This window comes from Pleurodeles waltl, chromosome 6 (genome assembly GCF_031143425.1).
Source record: "Pleurodeles waltl isolate 20211129_DDA chromosome 6, aPleWal1.hap1.20221129, whole genome shotgun sequence".
In the NCBI taxonomy this organism is placed as follows: domain Eukaryota; kingdom Metazoa; phylum Chordata; class Amphibia; order Caudata; family Salamandridae; genus Pleurodeles; species Pleurodeles waltl.
The window spans coordinates 44,588,255-44,603,867 of NC_090445.1; the positions used below are offsets into that span (position 1 = coordinate 44,588,255).

At 43.1% G+C, this 15,613-nt stretch overlaps 1 protein-coding gene across 2 annotated transcripts in view; it reads right to left on the reverse strand.

Annotated features, from left to right (window-relative positions):
- Positions 1-439: 439 nt before the first annotated feature.
- NELFE (negative elongation factor complex member E) overlaps positions 440-15,613 on the reverse strand; it is a 47,174-nt gene continuing 32,000 nt past the window's right edge. For both annotated transcript variants that reach the window (XM_069237206.1, XM_069237207.1), the window contains 6 exons: positions 15,212-15,249; positions 14,351-14,622; positions 8,591-8,735; positions 7,885-7,939; positions 1,948-2,050; positions 440-1,408 (listed from right to left, as the gene is read on the reverse strand). In XM_069237206.1, the coding sequence (XP_069093307.1) occupies positions 1,335-1,408; positions 1,948-2,050; positions 7,885-7,939; positions 8,591-8,735; positions 14,351-14,622; positions 15,212-15,249 (687 nt within the window). In that variant the 3' untranslated portion in view covers positions 440-1,334. The remainder of the gene's footprint in view (positions 1,409-1,947; positions 2,051-7,884; positions 7,940-8,590; positions 8,736-14,350; positions 14,623-15,211; positions 15,250-15,613) is intronic.

Below are 15,613 nucleotides of genomic sequence, written 5' to 3' on the forward strand. Positions count from 1 at the left end.
GTTTGAATACACATATTTGAAAAGTGATTACAATTTTGAGTAAATAACTCATTAGAGAAAGCTTCTTATTTTTTTTCTAAATCACACACACACACATAGCTGTGGACAGTCCTAACAGCCTGTAAGCGACCCCCCAATGCATGTCTTAACACTTCTCTGTAGACAACTGCCTGGCTTTCAAAATGCAACTTTGCCTGGCTTTTAAAATGCAACTTATATTATTAAAACAGATACATACAACATATTTGTATAAACTCTTGGTATACTGAAAGAAATCACAGCCATCAGAGAACCTTGGCACTATATTCCATTTGACTGCTTAGGCTTGATCTCTGGCTCCACTTCTCAAAGACTTGGCTTCAGAGGCTCTTGTTAAAAGGTGCCATATTACTCAGCATGAGCACTCCCAGCGGTACCAGTGTGAATACACAACACATGCTCTCATGAAAAGCTTTAATGGTCTTTCTGCATGAACAAGGGCACCATCCCAGGAATCACACCTCTTCAATTTAAGGGAGACTATCAAATTACATTGTAAATAGGAAAAAGGGTACAGTTTCCATTCTCCGAGCCATTTATGCAACAGATAGTTTGCCTTAAACAGTGCTGTCTGCATTTCCGCAAAGCTTCGATGGTGGGTTACGGGTAGCATGCTGGGCGCGCTCTGTCTTCCTCTCGTGAGCCTCTATTCTGCTTCTTCCATGCTGTTTTCACTTAACTCCGATCTTGCTTCTATCCGTGGGTTAACAATTTCAGTCCCACGTGCCGTCCACTGACGGTCCTTCTGCAGCTCATCCAAAGCCTTGGTGGTGTATATACACATTAACGCAGGCCAATACGACAGATTTCACCCATCTACTGCAACTATCTGTCCTTTTGGCCACTACCCTTATCTCGGTTTCTTTTGGGATTGATTGGGGTGGAAAAGACTGTGCTACTAGACAACTGTGTCACTTAAGAGCCTTTCTCTATTTTACACTGGATGGAGTTTTCATAAAGCTTCAAACATTCCTGTGGTGAGTCTAAAGAAACCATTTGCTGTTGCTTTCTCCATTCCACACTGAAGGCTCCTTCCCTCTCCAAGTTCACAAAACTAAAGCACCACTTGTCAGGCTTGTTCAATTAGTAATGGGCATCTAAAAGAAAAGTGAGGTTTCAACCAGGTGATGGAGGTTGTCACTCTTAATTGTATAATTTCTTTGAGGGACACCTTGTGAATATCCAGAACACATGCTTTTGCTTGGTCCCAAACTCAGAGAGAACATAGCTCCTTCTGGGCTCCTTAAAACTTTTGTCGATGAAAGAAAAAACAAACCAAGCTGATAAAATTAGGCCTAAAAGATGTCTTCGTTGTAGACGACTTGTGAACGTTTGTCCCGATGGGAGCCTTTGGAACTGTTCTGTACAGCTGCAATGGATACAGAAAGATGAAACAATGTTAAGTTTTCAACAAACGTATAGGCGTTCCTTCTATAGTATTTCCATGTAACTCTGAGTAACCTGATGGTCAACACGCCAGCCGGTGGCTAAGTACGACATTCTTTAAAGTAGCAGTACACTCAGCATATGCAATGTTCAATCCAGAACATTAAGAAGTCAATGCACCCCTCTAAATGACCATAATCATTAGTAGATCTGTTCACTAGTTAAAAGGCAACTAGGGACTAACACAGAGATGCACCAGCTCTGGGCTTATATGACCATAGCTGCTTGTTTACACCAGGAGTGCTTGCTGCACTGGCTTCTGTTCCCATTTCCCACCCTCCATCCATTCATTCATCATGAGATGCAAGAATCTGAATGAATCAACATTTATTAGAACAGCATCCCATCTGACACATGACACTCACTAACCACATGAGGTCACTTGATTGGCAGAGCATGGTATAATCCACCAGGCCACAAGAAGTGGTCCACCTCTTTTTCAGACAACGTGCACATACTCACACAGAGATCCCCAAACAGAATTCCCTGTTGCGGCTTCCAGCATGGGCTGCTTGCGGGCAATGCTGACCTTTATAAGCACATCTTCCACTTTTGTCCCATTCAGCTGCAAATGAAATGTAGAAAAGTGACAGTGTGAGATTTCACACCTTAAGCACAGCGCTGTGGCAGGACAGAGAAGGATAGGCCAATTGCGCTCCTTCGACATTATTAACCATAGCTGTAGACTGTGCTCTCTTCTGCTAAACAATACAACGTCATTATACAGCACATACAGCCCCTTGGTCTAAGCTATGAGACGAAGAAGAGGAACCCTGACCTGCAGTGCCTTTGAGAAGTAATCCCCAGCTGTATTTTGCCTACAACCCAGATTCTAGGCTTAGGTATGTCATTTTAGAGCACAGGTGCCCCTAACCTTGTTCACTGTGCAGTGTGGAGTCAATTTTCCATCATGGGTGAGTGACTGCCAATACTTAAATATCTGCAATATAGAACATACCGCCTCTGGGTGCAGTTCAGTTAACTGGCTATTTAAGAGCGAAGAAACAATAAGTTACAAAAAAATATCAAATAGGTTCGCTTTGTTCGGAAGCACTCAGAATTTGGGAACTTTCAGATCACACCCAACGAGTTCTAAATAACTGGGCCTGATCTTTAGTACAGCTTTGCCAGAAGAGAGCTGTTCTTTATCTAGCACACTCTACAAGAATGTTGCCTCTTGTAATTCTGAGATACAGAATATGTTTTGGCCACTTTGACAGATTAAAAAAAACACACACCATCCCGCAGCAGCTGCATGTGAAAGAAAGAGCATTCCTATTAACCAGCTAACTTCCAATCAGCTAACTACTCCAAACTACTCCTCATGACATTATCCTTCTAATAGAAAGCTTCTTCCTTATTCTTCGTACCAAGAAAAAGAGAGCCATTAAGATGTAAAAAAAAGGGAGGTGTTACAGGCCAACATGCCCGATGCTGACAGTTGCCGAATAGTATTTCTTTAGTTAGTTTAGGAAATCTCTCCATGTGGATGGTAACCAACCACTGGTCTAGTTATAAAAGTGAATTTGGTCATTGGAAATATGTCACTTAGCCTCAAATCCACATTCTTGAAGTTAATAGTCAATATCTGGATCATCAGGCTTCTTTCTAGCAAGTTCAAGAGAAAGGGTCTGATCATTAGATATCACTACTTTTATGTTCTACGTGAACAAACATAGCACCCTAACATATTACTGCACATCAAAGCCACAGAAAGCTAGCACAAAGTTCAGAACCATAAAACATACACATATATAGGGAGAAGGAGCATCATTCTGGTTACTTTATTACTAGAAAGGTTTGGTTTCCTGGGAAGGGCTAACAGCCTTACAAGGCACATCCTGGCAACGACAAGATATCAGGTGGGACCAGCAACAGGGGTAATTAGTTGATTCAGGAAGGCAGTTTGAAAAGGACTGAACTCCCTTTACTTTTTTGCTATGGCCTTTGGATTTCTATTATGCCGAGCAGGGAAATAAAGTAGTAGGTGTCCCTCTGCCCTAGATCTGCCACTGGGGGACACATTTTGGATAATGAAGTTACGCGGTTGGCAATTTGCACAAAAGAAAATCCAATGAATGTGATTTAGATAGTTAAACATTCTGGTTACCACAGAAAAATAACACAACCACAACACCGACCAAGGGTAAGCTCTCGGACTACTAACTTGAGGGGGTAAAGAACTGTCTCCTACAAGTCTCTTCACAATTGCAGGATGTAATGCACAGGTGTCTTTGTTTCACTACAGTCCACAGTAAAAATCAAACAGTTGAAGCCTGACAAGCAAGACAGCTTTCCACAGATATTCAGTTCGAAGAGATTCAGCAAATCTCCCTGGTATCTCTCCAGCAGAATTTATAAAGATTCTGACAAAAGAACCAAGAGACTGGATAGCATCTAATATCAAAGAATAAATCCAATGTCTTAGCATCCAGAAATTTAAAAACAGTGCTCTAAATACTTCTGAAGACATTCCGTCAATCTAGGTAAGACTAAACCATGTGATATTACTTTCATGAATCCATAAGCTTCCGGACATTCATTGCAGTCACTGCCGTAATGCCATCTGAGTAGAAGCCAAAGCCTGACTTTACAGTAGATATTGCATAGGAACAGTTAACTACGTACTTAACTGTAAATTGCTTTTACAACCTCTCAACATACAACTTAAATGATAAGTATTCAACATCACTAACAAGCAAGGTAGTTTGAACTATAACTGTAAGTTTCAGTTTGTCAACCACCACTGTTAGAACAGAACGTAATACTCTTTCAAATTAACTCAAGTCATTGTTCTGATCAAGACCTCTGAACCTCCTTTTTTTACACGGCCCAAGATGAATTACTCATTATGATGACAAGTGGGCATCATAAATTAATTTACATAAACAATCTCATGCCTAATAGCTGAGCCATAAAGCCTAGGCAGCAAAGACCAAGTTCCAATCATATAGCCCTCGATTACTGAGAGTGGTGTAAGCCTAATGCAACTTTTCTAGCATTTTTTCCTCAAGGGTTTTAAAATCTAAACTCAACTCTAAAAATCAGGCATGCAAAGAGCACAGTATGAAACACTATTTGCAAATGTGCCTTTAGAAACTGGAATTGCTGTTTGATATGTTATCCTCTGAGGATGCATTCGGCTTAACTTTAGTGGCAATATGTTAGGCTTTATAATATTACAATTGCTATCTAAGATTTTTAAAGTAATGCCCCTGGGACAATTTTACCCTGCTGATTTTAATATATTATAATGGGTGTTATTATACTGTAAGGATTTTTAAGTAAATTGAAAACAATGAAATACAATTTGATTATTACTCACCTCTCAATCACCAAACAAAGCCCCGAACCCACCCCCTCCTAAAAAGACCAATACCTATCTATTCATGGACCCACACTCTAGATATGCAAAGGGAGCCACCCTGAAGAAGGGACAGGTAAGGGGGCTGCATTTACTCCAGCAGCCACCTCCACTCTTCCACCACTAAAGCAGCAACCTGAGTAGGCCTGTCTTGCACAGGTCAAATGAGCTGCTTGACTGGGTGCCAGGGCAACTAGAGATCCCGAGGTCAGGCATTAGCATACCTGTCTTGTCTCAGTACAACTACTGGTATTAAAGCAAACACATATCATAAGATCTCAACACTGTTTTGATATTTTCAATCTTGGTAGTAGACGCCAGGGTTTACTTTCAAATTCTCACAAGAAAGCCTGAACAGAATAAAAAAAAACTGCTGTACATTATTCAGCTTAACAAGAGCACAGAGGAATCAGCTGTCTAAAGAAGTGGCAGAATTTAAATAAAAATAGCTGTCATTTACAAGCCACACAATTCTGAACTAGAACAAATGCTCCCCTAGGAGAAGAGACATTTTCTTTCCAATCACTCCAAGTAAACCTTTTGCTTAAACACAGGCTGAGTGAGTACAGCAGGACACCTTCTCACAGTACCATAAATGCTGCCTTTGACCTGGGCTTTCATGCTACATATGGAACACAGAAGATAAAAGAAAACTTCCCAACAAAATCAGCTCTTTGGTCAAACCTGGCAAATATATACCAGTTGCCATACTTTTACGGATAAGCTGGTGAGCGATGCAGAAAGAGTGGCCAGATGAATGAGGAGGGTGGAAGCAGCATATGGGAAAACAAGAAAATGCATGTACTCTTGAGGAGTACTCCAAGAAAAAAAAAAAAGTAATTTGCTGATGTGAGCTGTGGAAGGATACTAGTCATCCAATCAAAAAGGTGGTAAAGAAGTTTTGCTACACAGGAGTGACAAACACAAGAAGCGGAAGAAAAACATCAAAAATTAAGCTAGTAAATAAGATTGACAAAAACAAGGCAATGAATTATAGACAATACCCACACAGACAATTAAATGCTGAATGTATGTGAGACCAAAAGAAGTTCCAGCTCTTAATGGTCCCTTTGTTGTACTTAATGAATCGCAAATCATGGGATCCTAAAGAAGGAGATATTCCTCATTTGGGAAGGCTATGGTATAAATTCCTTTTTCACTTTTCTAACCAAACTTTTCTAGCAGCGACCATATTCTGTGATAGCTGCCTAGTAAACATAATTGCTGAAATAGTTGAAAGGTAGTGTGTGTGGAAGAACTGGTCTCTGTTACTGAAACAACACAGCCTCGCTCAACATTAAAGTTGATTTAGGCCTTGCTTGGCAATGCAATTGTAAACCTTAGCTTGAGAGTATTTCATTTAGAGTAGTTGAGGCCCATGAGTGATAGCATTCTGTGTACATCTGGATATAAAGCTTTGGTTGCTGCCTTCCTTGTGTGAATGTTCATGATGATAGCAGATATGAAAGAGAAACCTCACACTTAACGCTTGCCTGGAGGAGTGGTAGAGGTTGGCCATGCTTGAAGAGAAAATAGCTGAGCCCATGATGCTCCACTCCCTCGACTCCGGCCGGTCTGGGAGTTTTAGGGATTCTAGGATCACCGTATTCAGGATGCCGCAGAGAGTGTTCCGAACACGCCAGTTACTGATTACTGCAACTGATCCCTGGTTACTTCCTCTACTAATATCTTACCACTGAGCAAAAGCTCATGTGATGGAAGTTCCTGAAATTCTTAATGAGGGGAGTATTCTTTCCAGAAGCAAGGTTACTCCTGCTTAATATACTCTTTGACACTGGTTTCTGATTGTACTGTTAATGACAGCGTCACTATCCTGAACATACAGCACAAAATATCCCCCCCACACCAACACTTAAAACCAGGAAATCTCCTCATGGTGTTCTGCGTTGGTACTGTGACAGAGAATGCTTGTTGGGCTACATATAGTAAACTGTAGTATTTGCTATGTAATGTGACTGACTGCATATACTTCAGAATTCAATAGTCACAGCACTGGCTTCCCACTGAGGAAACCGGGGTGCAAGAATACGCACATTACTCCAACTGGTGCAGAGGTCAATTTCACTTTCCACCACACACCAGCAATGTGACACTATAAGAAAATTTGCAAAACCACAATGTAGGTATGGAGGAGGGTGGGACGCTGTTGTGATTAAGAATGAGGGACACCAAAGTCCAAATATAAGGGGCACTGGAGAGGAGACGCTGTGGGGGCATAGGACGACACTATAAAACCTACAGAGACGGCAGGGAGCATAACTCCATGGGGGCACTATAAAATTATAAGGGAAGTGGGGGAACATTTTAAACCTACTGGGACGGTGAAGGACACTACATATGGAGGTGGTGGGGCATTACATGCCCTGGGGCCAGGAGGGGGGCACTACAAAGCTACAGAGGAACAATACAAATCTATGTGCAAGGTGGCTGGCACTACAGTCCTATAGGAAGGGAAAGAGCAACAAAAAAATCAGTGTTGGAGACGGGTGGCACTGTAACCCCATGGTTGACGTGTGGTGCACTAAAGATCTACAGTGGAGTTGGGGAGCACTGCAACACTATGGGGACTGTGAAGGAGCAGTACATATCTGTAGGAGGTGTTCCATCACTGCAAACCTATGAGGGAAGAGAGGTGCAGTTAATATCCTTATTTAACAGTGTATAGTAAATTTATAAGAAAAAAACAGTGCAAAGGGGAATGCCTACTACCATGATTTGACCAAGAAACGTGAAAAAAAATCCCAAGAGGAATCTCTATTTCCTGCTAAATCCAAAATGGCTTCCTACAATAGACAGGAAGTTATAACTTGATATAGCTATTTCAGGAAAAACTGGCATCACAAGAAAATGCTGCAATAAATGAATTTTAATGAACTGCTGGGACAAAAAGCCATTGAGTGGCAACCTGAAACAAGTTTAAAAAAAAAAAATATATAGAAAAATAAAGAGGAGGCACTCCTCGGGAGAAAGAAAAATCAGTTGGCTGTCCCCTAGTTCTACCTTCCACCTCCTACCTCTGCAATGGCTTGATCGGCTGATTCCATCTTTTCAAATGTCACAAAGGCGCAGCTGAAAGAGAGTAAAGGAAAAGACAGTGTCAATCATAGGGATAGTATCTCTAAACTGGGCAACTCATTACAGATCTTAATACAAATCACAAAAGCATAATCTGGATCAGCCATCACCAACATCTCGATATACAATTTAGTGCTGCCAATTTGGATGAGGCATCTATCTCAAATTCCTTGTTGCTCTTTTTTCTGTGTGGATCCTTGTGTGGCCTTGCACATCTGCCTTGCTCCTCGACTTCTCTCATGCGTTGAAGAAGCTCCGAACATTAAGTAGGGCAATAAAGTGCATTCATCTTATGGGTTTCGGTGCTATTTTTTAGAGAGGAAATAGATGTGCAGAAGAAATTTATAAAATTTCAAACTGAATAACAGAACAATTTTAGCTCTGAGGACCTAAGATGTCAGGAAAGATCATGGGTTATTTCCAATTCTGCAAATACAACAGGGAACGAGGGAGATCCATAAGGAGAGGCTTTGTAAATATAGCAGATGACACAACACTGTTGCTCCCTCCTTCAACATGGCACTGACAGCAAACCACAGAACTGTGGTTCATTTCTTCTGAATTAGGTAGTCTGTCTACTATATCTTACTGTACCACCCATGGCCACTGATCAATTATTTATAACTCTCATGGCTGCTCTCTTACTTGCGTACGGAGTCAGTGGCTAGGTCAATTATGTTTCCGTAGTTGGCAAAAGCTCCCCGTAGCATGGTCTTGGTCATGCCTGCTCCATGCACATAGACGGTGTTTCCTTTTCGTGGTGCCCTGCGGTCTGGGAAGGAGTCCGACCCTGATGGATGAGAGAGTTAGAAAAATAAAATGAAATGATCAATCTCAAGTCTTGGATACATGTAATGCACTCAGCTGCTTCCCAGTAGAACGCAGTCTGCAAACACATATGCGCTTTGCACCTCAAATGCCCAAAACACAGAAAATTCTAGAATTTATTCACCTAATAGATTACAATGTCAAATCAATTCTTAAATTCAAAACAGATTCAAAACACAGCAATAAACAATGTTGTAGCATCATTACTTTCAAATAGACATAAAACAGGTGGTGGTCAACTAGGCCAAAATATAAGCAAAAGAAGGGGGAAGAGGAGAAATTGATCAGTCAAGTGTACACCCTCCCAGTGAGGTAACTTCAAAGTAAAGTACACTGTTCCAACGGTGTGGACACCACACAACCAATGAGGTGGGGAGTCATTAGTTAATTAAGAACTGCCCTCACTCACCATAGGTGACATACTTCATCATCGGGCATTGCTCCTTGTCAGGCCGGCACAGCAATGCCTGACGGGCCCGCGAGGAGGCTATTTGCCAGAGATCTTTTGATCGTTGTTGCCGGAAAGATGGAGTGAAAGGGGAGGACTGGATAATGTGTAGTTAAAAATGACTATAGGTACCTAGAAAGAGAATCTTTAATACATTAAATAAGTAGAAACTTATGTCAAGGTTAAAAGCAGTGCTCGCTCTATCATTATAGTGCTAACCACCCTAGGTTTTAGGGAAGGAGTCTACAACATGCAGTTCTTGGGGTATCAATAGCTTGCTTGACAGCTGCTAATAGGCACAAGTTAGGCAGGAAGCCCAATGTAGTACATCATGCTCAGAGGGTCTGGGAGCGACTGGCAGCTTTGCTACATAATGTTTTCTGACTTGCAAGCCCTTGCTGCCAGTAGCATGGTGTAGGAAGTTGGCTCTGTATGCACTATTTCAAAGTAAGGAATAGTATGCACAGAGTCCAAGGGTTCCCCTTAGAGGTAAGATAGTGGCAAAAAGAGATAATACTAATGCTCTATTTTGTGGTAGTGTGGTCGAGCAGTAGGCTTATCAAAGGAGTAGTGTTAAGCATTTGTTGTACATACACACAGGCAATAAATGAGGAACACACACTCAGAGACAAATCCAGCCAATAGGTTTTGTTATAGAAAAATATATTTTCTTAGTTTATTTTAAGAACCACAGGTTCAAATTCTACATGTAATATCTCATTTGAAAGGTATTGCAGGTAAGTACTTTAGGAACTTTGAATCATTACATTAGTATGTATACTTTTCACATAAAACACAATAAGCTGTTTTAAAAGTGGACACTTAGTGCAATTTTCACAGTTCCTGGGGAGGTAAGTTTTTGTTAGTTTTTGTCAGGTAAGTAAATCACTTACAAGTCTCAGGTTTGGGTCCAAGGTAGCCCACCGTTGGGGGTTCAGAGCAACCCCAAAGTTACCACACCAGCAGCTCAGGGCCGGTCAGGTGCAGAGGTCAAAGAGGTGCCCAAAACGCATAGGCTTCAATGGAGAGAAGGGGGTGCCCCGGTTCCGGTCTGCCAACAGGTAAGTACCCGCGTCTTCGGAGGGCAGACCAGGGGGGTTTTGTAGGGCACCGGGGGGGGGGGGACACTAGTCCACACAAAAAGTACACCCTCAGCGGCACTGGGACGGCCGGGTGCAGTGTAGAAACAAGCGTCGGGTTTTCAATGTAAATCAATGAGAGACCAAGGGATCTCTTCAGCGTTGCAGGCAGGCAAGGGGGGGGCTCCTCGGGGTAGCCACCACCTGGACAAGGGAGAGGGCTTCCTGGGGGTCACTCCTGCACAGGAGTTCCGTTCCTTTAGGTGCTGGGGGCTGCGGTGCAGGGTCTTTTCCAGCCGTCGGGAAATGAAGTTCAGGCAGTCGCGGTCAGGGGGAGCCTCGGGATTCCCTCTGCAGGCGTCGCTGTGGGGGCTCAGGGGGGACAACTTTGGTTACTCACGGACTCGGAGTCGCCGGAGGGTCCTCCCTGAGGTGTTGGTTCTCCACCAGTCGAGTCGGGATCGCCGGGTGCAGTGTTGCAAGTCTCACGCTTCTTGCGGGGAGTTGCAGGGGTCTTTAAATCTGCTCCTTGAAACAAAGTCGCAGTTCTTTTGGAGCAGTGCCGCTGTCCTCGGGAGTTTCTTGGTCTCTTGGAAGCAGGGCAGTCCTCTGAGGATTCAGAGGTCGCTGGTCCTGGAGAAAGCGTCGCTGGAGCAGGGTTCTTTAGAAGGCAGGAGACAGGCCAGTAGGACTGGGGCCAAAGCAGTTGGTGTCTTCTTTCTTCTTCTGCAGGGGTTTTCAGCTCAGCAGTCTTCTTCTTCGGTAAGTTGCAGGAATCTAAATTCTTAGGTACAGGGGAGCCCTTAAATACTAAATTTAAGGGCGTGTTTAGGTCTGGGGGGTTAGTAGCCAATGGCTACTAGCCCTGAGGGTGGGTACACCCTCTTTGTGCCTCCTCCCAAGGGGAGGGGGTCACATTCCTATCCCTATTGGGGGAATCCTCCTTCTACAAGATTGAGGATTTCTAAAAGTTAGAGTCACCTCAGCTCAGGACACCTTAGGGGCTGTCCTGACTGGCCAGTGACTCCTCCTTGTTTTTCTCATTATCTCTCCTGGACTTGCCGCCAAAAGTGGGGGCTGGGTCCAGGAGGCGGGCATCTCCACTAGCTGGAGTGCCCTGGGGCATTGTAACACGAAGCTTGAGCCTTTGAAGCTCACTGCTAGGTGTTACAGTTCCTGCAGGGGGGAGGTGTGAAGCACCTCCACCCAGAGCAGGCTTTGTTTCTGTCCTCAGAGAGCACAAAAGCTCTCACCGCATGAGGTCAGACACTCGTCTCTCAGCAGCAGGCTGGCACAGACCAGTCAGTCCTGCACTGAACAATTGGGTAAAATACAGGGGGTATCTCTAAGATGCCCTCTGTGTGCATTTTTTAATAAATCCAACACTGGCATCAGTGTGGGTTTATTATTCTGAGAAGTTTGATACTAAACTTCCCAGTATTCAGTGTAGCCATTATGGAGCTGTGGAGTTCGTTTTTGACAGACTCCCAGCCCATATACTCTTATGGCTACCCTGCACTTACAATGTCTAAGGTTTTGCTTAGACACTGTAGGGGCATAGTGCTCATGCACATATGCCCTCACCTGTGGTATAGTGCACCCTGCCTTAGGGCTGTAAGGCCTACTAGAGGGGTGACTTACCTATGCCACAGGCAGTGGGAGGTTGGCATGGCACCCTGAGGGGAGTGCCATGTCAACTTAGTCATTTTCTCCCCATCAGCACACACAAGCTGGCAAGCAGTGTGTCTGTGCTGAGTGAGGGGTCCCTAGGGTGGCATAAGACATGCTGCAGCCCTTAGAGACCTTCCCCGGCATCAGGGCCCTTGGTACCAGGGGTACTAGTTGCAAGGGACTTACCTAGGTGCCAGGGTTGTGCCAATTGTGGAAACAATGGTACATTTTAGGTGAAAGAACACTGGTGCTGGGGCCTGGTTAGCAGGGTCCCAGCACACTTCTCAGTCAAGTCAGCATCAGTATCAGGCAAAAAGTGGGGGGTAACTGCAACAGGGAGCCATTTCTTTACACATGGTGAGTGAGGGCACAGCCGAAAAAAGGAATGCCAGTAGTAACTAGAACAGACTGGCTGAGAGCCTGGCTGTTGGAGCGGGAATGAAGTTGGACGAGCCAACAGCAGCTCAAAAGCCTTGAAAAGTGAGGGCAGAGGTAGAACCAAGAAAAGCAAGTTCTCCACTTGTGGGCTGGTGTGTGTGTGTGTGTGTGTGTGTGTGTGTGTGTGTGCTTGGGTGGGCGTGTGTGCGCTTGTGTGTGTCATTCAAGAGATAGAAGGAAAAGAAAGAGGATAGAGGAAAGAAAGCCAGAGAGAGAGAGATGCCTGCTGTTTAGTCCCTCTCTGGCAATGTATGTCCTTGGCGGTAATCCACAGCATCTGCGACCATTAAAAGTGTTTAATGTTGTGGACAATGACAACAAGTCCACGAGCAATTGCCAAGGGGCAGCCTCTTTCTACCACTCTGTATCCTCTTAACATGTAAGTGACATTTTCACAAGTTCAATTACATTAACCCAGCACCATCCTTGGCATTATGGTAGCCACTGCTGACATCGTATGTGAGGCAGTGGTACAAGTGTGGACTTGGTGAAAATGACAAGCTGATGTTTGAGAACCAAATGTGTATTTACTAAAAATGAAAGCTTTCATCTGAGCCAGAACTAGGGATGTAATAGAAAATGGCAAGCTTTTGTTTGGTAGAATTGACTTTATCTATCTATAATAAAAAGCTCATATTTGACAGCAGTATGTATTTTCAGAAACTGTCTGAAGACGGAGTGATTGCTTATCAAGAATAGTGTATAGTTAAAGAATTTATGATAACTTATGCTTGATTGTAGAGACTTAGAGCCTAAGTAGTTTTTTCCCAAAGTAGGATTTTCTTTTTGAGAATAAAAAAACATGCCCCCCTCACCATGGGAGTTCTCTGTCCTTTGACATCAGGGTTTTGTGACAGAGTATCATTACTGCCAAGATATAAATTAGGTTGTTATTGCTGACATAATTTTCTTGGCGATAGATGCTGATTGCTACTAGGGCGTATATTCCATTACTTGTGTGGCTTCAACACTGTACTCTCTTTTTAAAGGAAATAAATCAATGAAAAATCCAAAGTACAAATTCCTTTGGGAGCTGGAACAGTTAGACTACAAAAAAAAACACAAAAAAAAAAAACCATGCTTAACATGCCATGTTCCCATCTGCTCGTCTCTGGGTTAGGCAATAATGCTTTGTAAATTTCGAATATGCTTTCTTCACAATTTATTGGTGAGATGGGTTCATGAAGGTTTGCTCTTGCCACCAGGACTCTCATTGCTTCAGTTACGATTCTTCCTGAGGCTGGACAGTTTACTTTTAATGGGACATTTTAAGGTAAGTTAAAAAAAAACACTTTTGTTACCTTCTCTTCATGGACTGGGTGTTTTATAAGGTTCACAGACTACAAACAATTGATTTGTTTAATTAGGCTATATTGTTCTGTCAAAGAAATACTCTAAACATCTAGTGAAATACTCTCAACATCTAGTGTGTGCAGCAGTCTCTCAGGAAGAACAGGTTTGAAAAGAAATTAGGCAAACCCACTGCAATGGTTAGTGTACTGATTGCTGTAAATTTTGGGACACGTTTGTGTCAGATCATCTTTACCTCACACAGGAAAATACATATCTCATGGACTCTTCTTTTGAAGCCAACACACAAAAAAGTCATACACACGATACTGCAGAGGGCTCTAACATGGCACATTAAATCGCATATTCAACTCCCTATTTAAGAGGAATTAACCAGCAGCTCTTTAGACCAATCCCTGGAAAGGAAGAATTTCATAGCAAGGTAAAATGTACTTTGAAAGAAGCATTCTGTAAGAAGTCACCAGCAGTAACAATTACTGCCACGGGGAGTGATAGATTACAGGTTAGCTGCAGTAATCAGATGATTATACTTGTAATAGAAGATACCACAATCTAGACTTGCTGGGGAAAGAGACCTTTAACAGTGAACACCTTTTATGGCAGGAATGACTTTTCTTATGCAATACTTACTTCGGAAATCTCGATCCCGGTCCCCTCTGTCCCGCTCTCTGTCCCTCTCACTTCTGTCCCGTTCTCTGTCACCTCTGTCGGCACGGTCCCCACGGTCTCTTTCACGGTCTCTTTCACGGTCTCGGTCCCGATCTCGCTCTCTCTCACAGCTACGGTCAAACGAGTCTCGGTCAGAATGCCGGGAGCTGTCTCTCTCTGGGTCTTTTACTGCATCCCGGCCTTCTTCCGTCTCTTTCTCTGCCTCGCGGATCTGGTCACTAGAACTGACAAAGCTGTATAAAGACAGAGTGAGTGGCAATGAGAGACAGAGCGAGAAGCTAGAGGTCAAGCAGGGTTAGAACATCACAACGTGGGAGAAAGTATAAAGAAAGTTTCTGGTAACCCTCAACTACTAGTCTTGAAACTATAGATTACCTGTGGGATTGTGTCAGGTTAAGCTCAAATTCCCATCTCCATGCCACCCAGAGAAGAATGGGTGATTCAACTGCTTTGGATGGGTGGTAGAGATTCTCATGGTGACCAAGATGTGGTGTTTGAAGACCCTGGATACCTGGCGACTGCTCACTTTGAACTATGTGCAATGTAGCAGAGATCCTAGTGGGCAGGTATATTACCACATGTACAAACATACATCACGACTGACTATTTTTTATGCAATTTCCATTCTGAAAACAATAAGTTCAAGAGGATTAGATCAAAGACAACCACTCTTTTATTGCTACTCCAGAGGGGCAGGCATGCTAGAAGAGCATACCCGGGTGGAATTTGTGCTACTGTAACCAGTATTCTGATAGCTAGCAAAATAAACAACCATGTGTGTGTAGTCCCTGAACATAACTTCACCACCATGCCTTCACTTACCTTTCATAGAGAGACTTCCTCTGTAAGCGTCTTGAAGACTGCGGAAAGGTGATTGGAAGAAAAACATGAGTCGCATGAAGCAAATGCAAAAATTTAACTACACTTCAAAGGCTATTTATTTCAAAAAATAGTCACCCAGCAGGAATATGCTGTAAAAGGCTAATTCTTTATCGAACCATGGATCTCCTTTGTGGGGCTGATGTTTTTAACAGGATCTGAATCTGAGGAAGATGCAATGATGTAACTGGGAAGAACACGTAACTTACCTGTAATCTAAGTCTGATACAGTAAATATGCACCTCAGGCATCCAATCTTATTAATATGTTACTGGCAAGTGTCGCTGTAGATGCACATGCTCTGCATTCTAATGCCATCTAGTGCTAGGTTAGAACGAGTACAAC